The 15354-nt window shown below is 42.0% G+C and overlaps 1 protein-coding gene across 1 annotated transcript in view; it reads left to right on the forward strand.

Moving 5' to 3' along the window:
• LOC133619182 (uncharacterized) overlaps nt 1-15354 on the forward strand; it is a 178677-nt gene that overhangs the window by 7828 nt on the left and 155495 nt on the right. Inside the window, exon 2 of the mRNA XM_061980106.2 lies at nt 5710-6893. Coding sequence (XP_061836090.2) covers nt 5710-6893 — 1184 coding nt within the window. The remainder of the gene's footprint in view (nt 1-5709; nt 6894-15354) is intronic.

Raw genomic sequence — 15354 nt, forward strand, 5'->3', positions numbered from 1 at the left:
CGCCACACCTAGTGTGTGTGTGACAATCATTGGTACTTTAACTTTAACTTTCAACTTTACATTTACTGTTAATATCTGCTTATTTTCTGTTTCAACATGTTCTATCTACACTTCTGTTCAAATGTAATAATCACTTATTCTTCTCTTCTTTGATACTTGACATTAGTTTTGGATGATACCACACATTTGGGTATCGATCCCGTACTAAGTAGTTACAGCAGGGCCGGTCCGTGGCATAGGCCGTATAGGCAAATGCTAAGGGCGCCGTCCATCAGGGGGCGCCATGCCAGTGCCACAAATGTTGGAGAAAAAAAAAAAAGTTGGTACTATTATTTCTAAATACAAAAAATAATCCCACGTTAATTAAAATGCAAAGTAAAGCCTATATAATAAAAATATTATTAGTTACAATATTACGCCCCTCCTCCCCCCGCACGGTGCGCCCCCTCCCTTCCCGTATCATGATTCTTTTTGGACGTCACCACATCAAAAAATCAACACAAGATGTCAAAACGGCCAAAACTGTCAGGTGCCCAGGGAAGAAAAAAGAGAAAAGAAGAGGAGGAGAAACGAGAAAAAGACAGAGGTAGCAGGTAGGTAACGTTAGCCTACATGAAATTATTTGTCTGTTACAGAATGTGATAGTAACCTGGCTTTTTAGCATTAAGCTAATGTTACATGATTCGGCAATTGCTAATCAATAAGTAGCTAGTTCGGTTTTAACGTCGGGTTAATATTGTGGAGGGGGCTAAATTGTTATGGAAAATAATAATGTAACGTTAGGTAATTACAGTACTCCCACCTTACATTCCTCAGGGACATTTGTATTAGATCTTTTAAGCAGGTGTTATTGCCTTCTGGTTAGCTAATGTTTGCCCTGCAGGTAATAGTCACTTTTCCACCCCTTTATATATTAGGTATTGTTGTAAGCCTAGTTGTTAAAGTGCACATCATTAATGTTAATTAAGCAATATGTATGTAAAAAATATTGTATTTCATATATTCATTTTTTATTTTTTGCATTCATTTATTTATTCATATTTTTTTTATCTTGTTAACTATTCTGATTGTTAATTTGCTTTCTTTAAGTAAAAAAAAGGTCAAAGACAAAGCTATTCGGTTTCTTGTGAGTATATACACTTCACTGCCGATGTGGGGGGGGCGCCACCTAAAATCTTGCCTAGGGCGCCAGATTGGTTAGGGCCGGGCCTGAGTTAGAGGATCATACATTGGTCATATTCAAAGTCCTCATGTGTCCAGGGACATAGTTTCAGAGTTTATAAACATCATGTACATTTTAAAAAAACAAAAGTAGATTTTGTCATGTTAAAAAATATCGATGTAATCATAGTAGTATCGGTAAGTGCTTTGCCGTGACCGCATTTTTGTTTTTGCATCTTCATTGAACTGGAATGCTGTCTGTCCAGATATAAAGTATTCATGGCTAATTGGATATTTGACGTGTGTGAGATTAGGGATGTCCCGATCCAGGTTTTTGCACTTCCGATCCGATACCGATATTGTTTTTGCATTTCCGATCCGATACCGATACTGACCGATACCGATACTGACCGATACTGACCGATACATGTATTAAAGTTTAAAGTTATTTAGCCTACTTAGTTGTCAGAATCATGTTGAAAAGGGTTTTAGTACTCTTGATAACAACTAGCCAGCTGAATTAGGGGAGTTTGAATAATACACAATGGTTGGTAACAAGAAACTGACCTGTTTATTCAAGGATAAACACAAAATAGACAAAATTATACATGACAAACAGAAATGGCATCATTGAACTAGGGCTGGGCGATATGGCCTTTTTTTAATATTGCGATATTTTAAGGCCATATTGCGATACACGATATATATCTCCATATTTTGCCTTAGCCTTGAATGAACACTTGATGCATATAATCACAGCAGTATGATGATTCTATGTGTTTTGATTGATTGATTGAGACTTTTATTAGTAGGTTGCACAGTGAAGTACATATTCCGTACAATTGACCACTAAATGGTAACACCCCAATAAGTTTTTACACTTGTTTAAGTCGGGGTCCACTTAAATTGATTCATGATACAGATATATACTATCAGATATATACTATCATCATAATACAGTCATCACACAAGATAATCACATTGAATTATTTACATTATTTATAATCCAGGGTGTGGAGGGGGGCGCCGGATGTAAGTGTCAAAAAGACAGCCAAAAGAGTTTGATATGAGAATAAATCTAAAGTTAAAATATAGGGTAGAAATGCACCCATTTGCAGGAAATGTAGTCTTGATTTTCAACATTTTCTTTCAAGGCTTGCATGTCTACATTAAAACATTCTTCTTCATACTGCATTAATATATGCTACTTTTAAACTTTCATGCAGAGAAGGAAATCACAACTAAAAAAAATCACTAATTTTTTCATACGGTGTTGATGTGGAAATGTTTGCTTCGGCATTTTGATGGTGTGGGCGTGTGGCACCGAATGGAGATAAGCGTCTCGACAGACGTCACAATATTTGAACAATGATGACGAAAACTGTTGTCTCTGTCGTGTCCGTGTGTCGAAAATTGTTATGCGCTTATTTTTTTATTTGATTTTGTGCGTGGCATAGATTTGCTATGCGCAGAGGACGCTTAAACAGTGCGCAATTGCACAAGCGCGCACCTTAGAGAGAACGTTGGTCACACGGCTGCGCTAGCATCACAGCTAACGTTAGCCATGCTGCTACCTCTCTGCTCGGGGAGGACGTATACTAGAGATGCGCGGTTTGCGGGCACAACCGCGGAGTCCGCGGATTATCCGCGGATCGGGCGGATGAAATTTAAAAAAATAAGATTTTATCCGCACGCGGGTCGGGTCGGGCGGATTAATTAGATTTTTTTTTTTTTTTTTTTTTTTTGCGGGTGGCAGTTAAACCAATTGGTAAATATATATACATAGTTAAATGTTGTTACCCACATACGAAAAACGAGCAGGCACCTGCTGCATATGCCACAACAGAAGAAAAAAAAAGAAAAGAGATGGACACTTTTACGGAGCGGAGAAGGGACGCCTCGCCGGGGTCCGGGACCGAGGCCCCTTCCCCCGAGAGGGCCCCACCGGGAGCCGTAGCTGAGGCGATCCGCGAGAAGGGCCCGACGCACGTCCAGGGTCACCACCGCGCCCACCGCACCGACACCCCGCCTCGTCCGCCTTCGCCGCGGCCGGCGTCACGCGCAGCAGGTAAGCAGCTTACCTGCCCGCCACCCCCGTTGCCGGGGGCTCGTAACATGGGTCACTCCGCGCGCTCCGCCCGCGCAGCTTACCTGCCCGCCACCCCTGTTGCCGGGGGCGCGTAACAAGGGTCACTCCGCGCGCAGTGCGCTCACGAAAGGGGTGGGGCTCACCCTGGTTGATATAGAGAGCAGGACGGTGGCCATGGAAGTTGGAACCCGCTAAGGAGTGTGTAACAACCCACCTGCCGAATCAACTAGCCCTGAAAATGGATGGCGCTGGAGCGTCGGGCCCATACCTAGCCGTCGCCGGCAGCGAGACGCGCTTGGAGGTGCGCTCAGCGCGGCTCCCATATGATTGCGCACTGGTGTGCGTCTGTGTCGTGACAGCGTGGCACGCGAAAGTCTGTGCTGCAATGGATCAGTCTCCTTTCTTTAACAGGCAAAAGCTTTATAACCTCACCATACCTGCCAACTTTTGAAATCAGAAAAACCTAGTAGCCAGGGTCCAAGGGCCGCAGGCCCCGGTAGGTCCAGGACAAAGTCCTGGTGGAGGGTTCAGGGCTTCGCCCCCCGACGCAAAATGATTATTAGCATTCAGACAGGTTAAAATGTTGCTAAAACCATCACTTTTCTATCAGTCACAGTGACTTTTCAAAACAAAAATATTACAGCAAAAATCATATGGGTTGATTGACATGTTTATTCTGTAAGCTAACTTCAATAGTTTGAAATTATTTTGACAGTTAATGCCAGTTATCCTGTCAACCTTTCACAAGACTTCAATTTGTTCATTGAAAGTATAAACACTTTTTACAGTAAACAAATGGTAAAACAGTACTAAACAATTCCATAAAAAAAAAAATTGGTGTCATTATTAACTTTCTGTCCAAGCTTGTATAATCTACTGCCTTGTTCAATTGTAAAAAATATTCTGTGCCTAAAATTCACATTTCTATCACAATTATCATACTGTAAACATGGTAAGCTAACTTCATTAAAATTAATAGTCCTGTCAATAGCATGGAATTACAATTCAAATGTAGTTTTTTTGTAAGCCTTTCAAAAGAATTCAAAATATGAAAAATGAATGAAAATGAATTGAAGCCATCAGACACTTGAAAAGTGGCACATCACATCTCTAATGTAATCATTTGAACTTTTCAACAGAAATAGCACTGCAAAAATATTAAGGACATACTTCTGTATTTTGGTAGTTATGCTGTCAACATTTAACAAGATTTCTTCAACTTGGACTTGAAAGCATAAATAGTATAAACACTTTTAACAGTATGTCGTGCTGTGAAATACAGCCGACAGGATTGCGCACAAACAGGAAGCAAGGCCAAAGCGCATATGCATGGTGCAGGAGAACAAAGGACTTCTTTCATTTAAGGTTTGTGATAAACCATCAAACTCATTCGTTAAAAGGACTCTATAGTAATATAAAGCAAATTTTTCTGGACATTATCATGCAAGAAAAGTTTATTTTTGGGACCGCGATCACCGCGTAATGATTTTTAAAGGTTGCATTACAAACATGTAACTGTCCCATGTGATCAGCCAGTGCGATTGGAAGTCCATGCTCAATTATTGCCTCCGTAAATAAAACTTCGGCATTTATTACATCCAAAGAATCTGTTTGGGCGACGAAAAACGTTGAAAGTTTTCCACTTGTATCGCTAGCAACGGCATTAGACTTGTGTTTTTTTGTCCCAAAGTGGTCTTTTACATCGCTAATTCCCCTGTGTCCGATCGAAAAATCTTGTCTGCACAAGGTGCAATTCGCGTAGTTTTCACCCTTTTTTTTTTTTAATTAATGAAAAACCGTATTTTTTATCACTGCACCCGTAACCCGGAATAGGTTGATGAAAACCGTACGAATTACGGGAAAACCGGAGTAGTTGGCAGGTGCCTCACTAATGCCTTGCATCGTCTATATTAGATATAACGGGCGGGTGCGGGCGGATGGCGGGCGGATGCAGTTCTGATCAAACGTTACATCGGGTGGATGGCGGATGGTTGACGACTTTCTGATGCGGTTGCGGATGAAATATTTGCCTATCCGCGCATCTCTAACGTATACGTATGTGACGTATGACGTGACAGTATGTGACGTATGACGTGACAGTATGTGACGTGTGTAAGAAGGTGCACTTGCTGTCTGTGAGAGGAAGACACAGAAAAGAGTGAGAAGAGCCTGTCGTGTAATGCCAGCAGCTAAAAGCAACTGCGTGAGAATTGTGGATGTGTTGAAGGTGTGCTAGAAAATGCGGAACGGAAATTACGGAGCAGCAGAAAAGTGGAATGTATTATTTAAATCGGTGCGTAGGAAAACACGGACCTGAGTTTTTTCTTAAACTGGATCTGGATCAGCATTTTCCCATGCCTTGCCGATACGCAATTTTTGGCAAATATCGGCAGCCGATCCGATCCAAATATCGGATCGGGACATCCCTATGTGAGATAAAGTGTGTTTGTGTCCTACAGACGTCCAGCATTGTGAAGAAGAACATCCCCATCAGTCTCAGAGGGGGACTTCCACTTTGAAGCAGGAGGAGCCACAGCCCCCCCACATTAAAGAGGAAGAGGAGGAACTCTCGATCTCTCGGGAGGGAGAGTGTGGACCTGAAGAGGCTGATCTCACCAAGTTGCAACTGAGAGTTATCTCTGTGAAGACTGAGGACCGCGAAGAGAAACCACCCGTGACAACAAAAACTGATGGATGCAACCGTGACGGAAACGGCGCCCAAGAACCTTTGAGCAGCGACACACGCCGTGAAGGTGACGCCAGGACTCAAACTGACGACAAACATTCTAAATGCTGCAAAAAGAGGAGAGGTAAAAAATGTTTGACCTGCTCACTTTGTGGTAAACACTTTTCTTACGAGTGTGATTTGACTCAACACATGAGAACCCACACGGCAGAAAAACCATTTAAGTGTCCGGTGTGCAGTAAAGGCTTCACTCAGAAGATTAAAATGAAATCACACATGAGAAACGTCCACGCGGAAAAAATTTACAGTTGCTCAGTTTGCCGGGAAGATTTTTTCTTTAAGATCCAGTTGACTCGACACTTGAAACATCACAAAGAAATACCTTTCAGTTGCTCTGTTTGCGGGGAAATATTCCCCCGCGGTGCCGATCTGGTGTCACATGCGGCGATTCACAAAGGCGAAGCGTCTTTTAAATGCTCAGTCTGTGATAAAAGCTTTCCCTCGGTGGCCCAGTTGGACACGCACATGAGAACTCACACCAGGGAGAGGCCCAGTTGCTCGCTTTGTGCTAAAACCTTTTGTAACGGAGACTCTCTGAAGTCACACATGAAAACGCACACCAAGGAAAAACCCTTCCGTTGCTCCGTTTGCGCTAAAAACTTCACTCAGCGATCCAGTTTGAACGTGCACATGCGCAACCACACCGGAGAAAAACCTTTTAGTTGTACGGTTTGCCTGGCGAAATTTGCCCAGCGGACCAGTCTGAACGTGCACACGCGCATTCACACCGGAGAAAAACCATTCAGTTGTTCGGTTTGCGCCGCGAAGTTTGTTCAGCTCGTCAGTTTAAATGCACACATGCAGTCTCACACCGGACAAAAAGCGTTCAGCTGTTTGGTTTGTGATAAAAGCTTTGGTCGCAAGTACTGTCTGAAAGTACACATGCTCACTCACACTTGAGAGGGAGAAACCTTTTGGGGGTTTTAACCAGGAAATAATATCTTGTTCAAACAATCTGGCATTTAAAAAATGCAATAGGAAATACAAATAATTGAAATAAAAGCGACTTTGAGTGGACTTTTAGTGGCAGCTGCTGGCCAGTGAAGGAATACATCAGAATTTAGGGTGGATTGTTCATGTTGGATTTTTGGACTACCGTATTTTCCGCACTATAAGGCGCACCGGATTATTAGCCGCACCTTCTATGAATTACATATTTCATAATTTTGTCCACCAATAAGCCGCCCCGGACTAAAAGCCGCGCCTACGCTGCGCTAAAGTGAATGTCAAAAAAACGCTGCGCTAAAGTGAATGTCAAAAAAACAGTCAGATAGTTCAGTCAAACTTTAATAATATATTGAAAACCAGCGTTCTAACAACTCTGTCCCAAAATGTACGCAAATGTGCAATCACAAACATAGTAAAATTCAAAATGGTGTAGAGCAATAAATAGCAACATAATGTTGCTCGAACGTTAATGTCACAACACACAAAATAAACATAGCGCTCACCTTCTGAAGTTATTCTTCATTCGTAAATCCTTCGAATTCTTCGTCTTCGGTGTCCGAATTGAAAAGTTGCGCAAGCGTGGGATCCAAAAATGGCCGGCTCCGCCTCGTCGAAGTCATCGGATTCAGTGTCGCTGTTGTTGTGCAGCAGTTCTGTGAATCCTGCCTTCCGGAAAGCTCGGACCACAGTTGTGACCGAAACTATCTGCCCAGGCATTTACGATCCACTGGCAGATGTTGGCGTATGTCGACCGGCGCTATCTGCCCGTCTTAGTGAAGGTGTGTTCGCCTTCGGAGCTGTGTGAAAAAAGCCACCCGGCCTCTTCGCGTAAACTTCCCTTAACCACTCGCTCATCTTTTCTTCATCCATCCATCCCTTCGAGTTAGCTTTTATGATGACGCCGGCTGGAAAGGTCTCTTTTGGATGGGTGGAAGTTAGCATGGCAAGCTAGAACCACAGTGAAGGATGACTCCTCATTCCCTGTGGTGCGAATATTCACCGTACGTGCTCCCGTTCCACAGTGCAGTTCACAGGAATATCAGTTGCTGTGAAATACGGTAGTAATCCGTGTGCGGATGGAGAGATTGCGTCTTTTTATGATCCGGATCCTTGTCGCGTAGTAGGAGCCATTTTGTGGTCTTTACAGATGTAAACAGGAAATGAAACGTACGGTGATATCCGCGCGTTTTTTCTTCTTCTTCCGGGGGCGGGTGAAGCGCTTCCTGTTCTATGGGGGCGGGTGCTTTCCTTGGCGGTTGCTTGCGTAGAAGAAGAAGCGCTTCCTGTTCTACCGGGAAAAAAGATGGCGGCTGTTTACCGAAGTTGCGAGATCGAAACTTTATGAAAATTAATCGTAATAAAGCGCACCGGGTTATAAGGCGCACTGTTAGCTTTTGAGAAAATTTGTGGTTTTTAAGTGCGCCTTATAGTGCGGAAAATACGGTATTTATTTTCTGTGCCCTCAGTTCAGTTTTGAGTGAGTACATTTGGTCATAAATATTGTTGTTTGTTTCACATTGCCTAAATAAACTAAGACAGAATCGTGTGTCGGCTTCTTTTCCGAGAGCCTTCTGTCATGTCTGTGTGATCATGTTTTTTTTTATTTTTATTTTATTTTTTATTTTATTAAATCAACATAGAAAAAAACACACGATACACTTTCAACTAGTGCATCAACCCAGAAAAAAAAACCTCCCTCCCCTATTCACACTCACACACACCCACTCACACAAAAGGGGTTGTTTCTTTCTGCCAACAATACTCTGGTTTCCACAACATGGACAACACTTCTGCAAGGGACACAACACAGTCCCTGAAGCACACTTGATTGTTTGTGCTGCTGGTCCACTAACATTTCCATTTAATTACTATTTTTTCTTTCTTTTTTCTCCCTTATGTAATTATTTTTATATTGTTTACTTTCCTTTTTATCCAAGAAAATATTTATTTATCTTATCTATAAAAAAATAAAAATAAAATAAATAAATAAAAAAGGAAAGAAAGGACCTTATCTTCACCAGACCTGGTTGTAAATGAAATTAGCTTCGTTTAAAGGTTATTGTTGTTGTTTTTTTAAAACCAGGTGCAGTCCAGATAATGTACACTCATGTACACTCATGTACATTCATGTACACTGAGGGGAAAAAAAAAAAAACAGAAAATTTTGGAACACAACAGATTGCATATAATCTATAAACAAAATTACATTTTAAAAACAAAAACAAAAAAAAGTATGTACAGTCCAGCTTATGTTCAGGTCACTAAAAGTTAGGGAATACAACAACAGATAACATATAATCTATAAATAATTACACTTTCAACATAAGCCTTTGAGGACTTCCCATCTTTTTTTATGTTTTTTGGCATCATTATCGTTTTCAACCATGTAACTTTCTAAAGTTAAAAAATACTGAATAAATGTTTTAAAGAAAGTAATACTAAGTGAATATCTGTTTTTGGCCTTAAAAATAAACCTTTTACCGAGTACTATAATTAAATTGATTAAATCATGATTGTCAATGAACTCTCCCAAAATAACAGAAACCACATCAAGCTTCATAAACAAACCAATCCTCAAACACATTTTTTCAACTTCCACCCAAAAAGAAGACACAATATGACAATACCAAAACAAATGCAGGGTGGATTCAGACTCCTGACAACAAAATCGGCAGTCATCTGACTCTGTCATATTCCATAATTTTAACATTTTCCCCGTGGGTAAGAAGTTACCGTATTTTCCGCACTATAAGGCGCACCGGATTATTAGCCGCACCTTCTATGAATTACATATTTCATAATTTTGTCCACCAATAAGCCGCCCCGGACTATAAGCCGCGCCTACGCTGCGCTAAAGTGAATGTCAAAAAAACGCTGCGCTAAAGTGAATGTCAAAAAAACAGTCAGATAGGTCAGTCAAACTTTAATAATATATTGAAAACCAGCGTTCTAACAACTCTGTCCCAAAATGTACAAATGTGCAATCACAAACATAGTAAAATTCAAAATGGTGTAGAGCAATAGCAACATAATGTTGCTCGAACGTTAATGTCACAACACACAAAATAAACATAGCGCTCACTTTCTGAAGTTATTCTTCATTCGTACCGGTAAATCCTTCGAATTCTTCGTCTTCGGTGTTTGAATTGAAAAGTTGCGCAAGCGTGGGTTCCAAAATGGCCGGCTCCGTCTCTTCGAAGTCATCGGAGTCAGTGTCGCTGTTGTTGTCCAGTAGTTCTGTGAATCCTGCCTTCCGGAAAGCTCGGACCACAGTTGTGACCGAAATATCTGCCCAGGCATTTACGATCCACTGGCAAATGTTGGCGTATGTCGTCCGGCGCTGTCTGCCCGTCTTAGTGAAGGTGTGTTCGCCTTCGGTCATCCATTGTTCCCACGCCGTTCGCAGTCGTGATTTGAATGCCCTGTTGACACCAATATCCAGCGGTTGGAGTTCTTTGGTTAATCCACCCGGAATGACGGCGAGTGTTGTATTTGTGTGCTTCACTTGTTTTTTGACACCATCTGTGATGTGGGCGCGCATGGAGTCGTATATCAACATGGACGGAGCTGCGTGAAAAAAGCCACCCGGCCTCTTCGCGTAAACTTCCCTTAACCACTCGCTCATCTTTTCTTCATCCATCCATCCCTTCGAGTTAGCTTTTATGATGACGCCGGCTGGAAAGGTCTCTTTTGGCAAGGTCTTCCTTTTGAATATCACCATGGGAGGAAGTTTCTGGCCATTAGCATGGCAAGCTAGAACCACAGTGAAGGACGACTTCTCATTCCCTGTGGTGCGAATATTCACCGTACGTGCTCCCGTTGTATCAACAGTGCGGTTCACAGGAATATCAAAAGTCAGTGGAACCTCGTCCATGTTGATAATGTTCTCTGGCCGGATCTTTTTTTCCGCTATCTTCTTTTTACAATATGCACGGAAAGTAGCCAGCTTTTCTTTAAAGTCGTTAGGCAGTTGCTGTGAAATAGTAGTCCGTGTGCGGATGGAGAGATTGCGTCTTTTCATAAACCGGAAACACCAAGAAGCACCACCTTTAAAATCATCCAGGTGAAGTTCGCTTGCTAGCGTTGTTGCCTTCATTGGAATAGTGATGGTGCTGACACTTCTGCTTGCTGCTCTCTGCTCAACAACCCACTGTTCCAGTTTGTCCTCCAACTGTTGCCATCTTGCTTTGTTTCCTCGGAAACTCTGTTTTGTCTTCTTTACCTGGCGCAGGTCATCTTCTTGCTTCCTCCACCTACGCACCATTGATTCATTTATGTTATATTCTCTTGCTGCTGCTCTATTTCCGTGTTCTTCGGCATGACTTATTGCCTTAAGTTTAAATTCTGCGTTATAAGCGTGTCGCTTAGTAGGAGCCATTTTGTAGTCTGGTCTTTACAGATGTAAACACACAAAGGAAATGAAACGAAATATCCGCGCGCTTCTTTTTCTTCCGGGGGCGGGCGGTAGCGCTTCCTGTTCTATGGGGGCGGGTGCTTACCTTGGCGGTTGCTTGCGTAGAAGAAGAAGCGCTTCCTGTTCTACCGGGAAAAAAGATGGCGGCTGTTTACCGAAGTTGCGAGATCGAAACTTTATGAAAATGAATCGTAATAAAGCGCACCGGGTTATAAGGCGCACTGTTAGCTTTTGAGAAAATTTGTGGTTTTTAGGTGCGCCTTATAGTGCGGAAAATACGGTATAAATAATTTTAATTTGAAAATAACGATTTTGCACATCGATAGTAGTTTTATAGATTAGTTTGAATATGGCATCCCGCGGCAACGGGCAGTCAAAAAAGTCCTCCCATTTTCCAAATGTGTTGTATGGGGCAGCCTTCAAAGATTTCTTTATTAAATAAAACTTATATATTTTTCTATTTATTTTAGTTCCTTTTTGCCAACTCGAATTTCTTATTAGAGGTTTACAAACTAATAATTTAGTAGTTCCATAATTAATTATTTGTTTCCATCTTTTCCCAATGACTCCAGTTAGTTGATTAAATGAAAAGCTTGAGCAAGCATCACCATACATAGTTGTAAATTCATCATACTTCATCATCTTACCATTCTCATTTATAATATCATTGACAAAAATGATTCCTCTTTCAAACATATTTTTCCAAAAGAAAGGCTTTCCATCTATTACAATATTAGAGTTCATCCATATTATCTGCTGCAAAATATCGTCTCTTTTTTCTGGCACATAAAATTGAAAACACCACCATGAGTGGATTGTTTCCTTTATGTGTGATCATGTTTTTGTTTTGGTCATGTTCGGTTTGGTTTTTGGACTTTTTGTGCACTTTTGTTTTGTCACCATAGCAACCACACCTGTCACGTCACGCACCTGTTTCACGTTTTGAGTCACGCACCTGTTTTCGTTAATCATGTCTATAGTATTTAAGTTCATTGTTTTCAGTTTGTCGTTCTGACGACATCCCGCATTTATACTCTCCACACACCCTTATAACCCTTGCTGCGCTTTTTCATGCCGTTTTTTTTCATCCAAGTAAGTTTTCTTTATTCATGCCATAGATTGCAAGTTTTGTTTAATTGTTCATGGTTTCTGCCAATGTGCAAGTTCTGTGTTTATAGTCTAGTTTTGTACCTCCGCCCCTGTGCGCGTCTTTTGTTTGATCCTTTTTTTTTGTAGTTATAGTGTTTAAATAAATCATGTATTTACCTTCACGCCACATCTGGTCCAATTCACTTGCACCTCGGGAGAACAAACCAAGCCATAGTCCAAGTCTTGACACCTTCTTTGTTTACAGGATGTAATGTGCAGCGTTTTGTGTGACGAGGAAGCGAGGTTGGGTTAATGTGTGGTGAATGAATAAATAGATAGATAGATAGTTTGTACTTTATTGATTCCTTCAGGAGAGTTCCCTCAGGAAAATAAAAAAATAAAGAAGTCATTAAACGTATCATGAGCTCTTTCGCTCATCTTGAGTTATATCTGTCATATTTTTTTTATTTTTTTTATTATACACCTTTGTTTATGAAGTTCAACATTTGCAAACAAATGTATGAACAAGGATAATTAAAACAAGTACAATAGAGCGCCAGGGGGTTGGTAATTCAATAAAGTAATTACAGTAGAATGTAAAATATATATATATATGTAGATATATACACTATATTGCCAAAAGTATTTGGGTTAGGGTTAGGGTTATATAACCCTAACCCTTTACTCACATATGAAGTTGAAGTGCCATCCCATGGAATTGTCCAACATGTTTTGGTATCCTGGAGCATTCAAAGTTCCTTTCACTGGAACTAAGGGACCAACCTGTTACGGCTCAGGCTCCTGCCAACGCCGCTCATCCGTCTGTGCGCACCTCGGGACACGCCCACGGGTGCGCACATCCAGGGACGCGCCGCGCGCGTCCCCGCCCTGCAGCAGCCACCAGCTGCAATCACTCGCTGGCAATCTTCACACCTGGAACTGATGAGGGCGAGCTGGTTAAAAGACCAGTGGACCCTAGGATCGGCGCGGGAACTTAGTTTTCTCATGGTGTACCGTAAGCAACAAGCTTTATGCTCGATTCATGTTTCCTCTCCGTGCCTTGATTTGTCCCTTGTCTTCTCCCGTGTCCCCGCAGTACCCTCCGTCGCCTGTAAAGTGAGCTGTGCGTCTCACTTTCGCCTGGATCTCCCTCTGGACTCTGACTGCCTCCTTCGTTCCTAGACCTTTCTCTCGCCCCTGGATTCTGACGCCTCACTCTCGCCCCGGATCATCTGCCTGCCTCTTGGACCCCTTTTGCCTTGCCCTCTTTGGACTTGTCTGCTCCCTCATCCAACAGAACGGTAATACACAACAGCTAACTACACACATAGTCTAACACCACTCACTCTAGGGTTTTGTCACACACTCCATTTCATTAGTTTAGTTTATATTAGTATTGTTTTGTTATTATATATATATACTATATATATAATAAATAATTGTATATACTGCCCCCTGGTGTCTGAGCCGTCACCTCCCCTAAGTCCTACCATAACACAACCAAGCCCAACTCCTGAAAAACAACCCCACTTCATAATTCCTCCTCCACCAAATTTCACACTCGGCACAATGCAGTCCGAAATGTAGCGTTCTCCTGGCAACCTCCAAACCCAGACTGGTCCATCAGATTGCCAGATAGAAAAGTGTGATTCATCAGTCCAGAGAACGTGTGTCCACTGCTCTAGAGTCCAGTGGTGATGTCCTTTACACCACTGCATCCCACGCTTTGCATTGGACTTGGTGTTGTATGGCTTGGATGCAGCCCATTCCATGCAGCTCTCTGCGTACTGTACGTGGGCTAATTGGAAGGTCACATGAAGTTTGGAGCTCTGTAGCAAGTGACTGTGCAGAAAGTCTTTGCACTATGCTGACCTTTCTGTCAGTTTACGTGGCCTACCACTTGGTGGCTGAGTTGCTGTTGTTCCCAAACCCTCCACTTTTCTTATAATAAAGTTGACTTTGGAATATTTAGGAGCGAGGAAATTTCACGACTGGATTTGTTGCGCAGGTGGCATCCTATGACAGTTCCACGCTGGAAATCACTGAAAGCGGCCCATTCTTTCACAAATGTTTGTAGAAACAGTCTCCATGCTTAAGTGCTTGATTTGATACACCGGGCCAAGTGAATGGGACACCTGATTCTCATCATTTGGATGGGTGGCCAAATAGTTTTGGCAATATAGTGTATGTAGTAATGTGTATAGTTATAGGCTCACAAAAGTTGTGTAAATAGTTTACATTTGGAGCGTAGCATCATAGTTTTCACAGCTTTTTGGTTGTCAGATGTGGATAGCGTTTTAAAGTGAAGTTCAAACATTTTTTTAAAGGCACGCAAAAACTTAGCCACAAGTATAATGAGGTTGCAGAGGTAAAATTCCTTTTCAGAAGTTTTCTCATACTGTGTAAATCCAAATACCGTATTTTCCGCACCATAAGGCGCCCTGGGTTATAAGCCGCGCCTTCAATGAACGGCATATTTCAAAACTTTGTCCACCTATAAGACGCCCCGTGTTATAAGCCGCATCTAACTGCGCTAAAGGAATGTCAAAAAAACAGTCAAATAGGTCAGTCAAACTTTAATAATATATTAAAAACCAGCGTGATGTGGGCGCGCATGGAGTCGTATATCAACATGGACGGAGCTGCGTGAAAAAAGCCACCCGGCCTCTTCGCGTAAACTTACCTTAACCACTCGCTCATCTTTTCTTCATCCATCCCTTCGAGTTAGCTTTTATGATGACGCCGGCTGGAAAGGTCTCTTTTGGCAAGGTCTTCCTTTTGAATATCACCATGGGTGGAAGTTTCTGGCCATTAGCATGGCAAGCTAGAACCACAGTGAAGGATGACTTCTCATTCCCTGTGGTGCGAATATTCACCGTACGTGCTCCCGTTGTATCCACAGTGCGG

Source organism: Nerophis lumbriciformis, linkage group LG20 (assembly GCF_033978685.3).
Source record: "Nerophis lumbriciformis linkage group LG20, RoL_Nlum_v2.1, whole genome shotgun sequence".
In the NCBI taxonomy this organism is placed as follows: Eukaryota; Metazoa; Chordata; class Actinopteri; order Syngnathiformes; family Syngnathidae; genus Nerophis; species Nerophis lumbriciformis.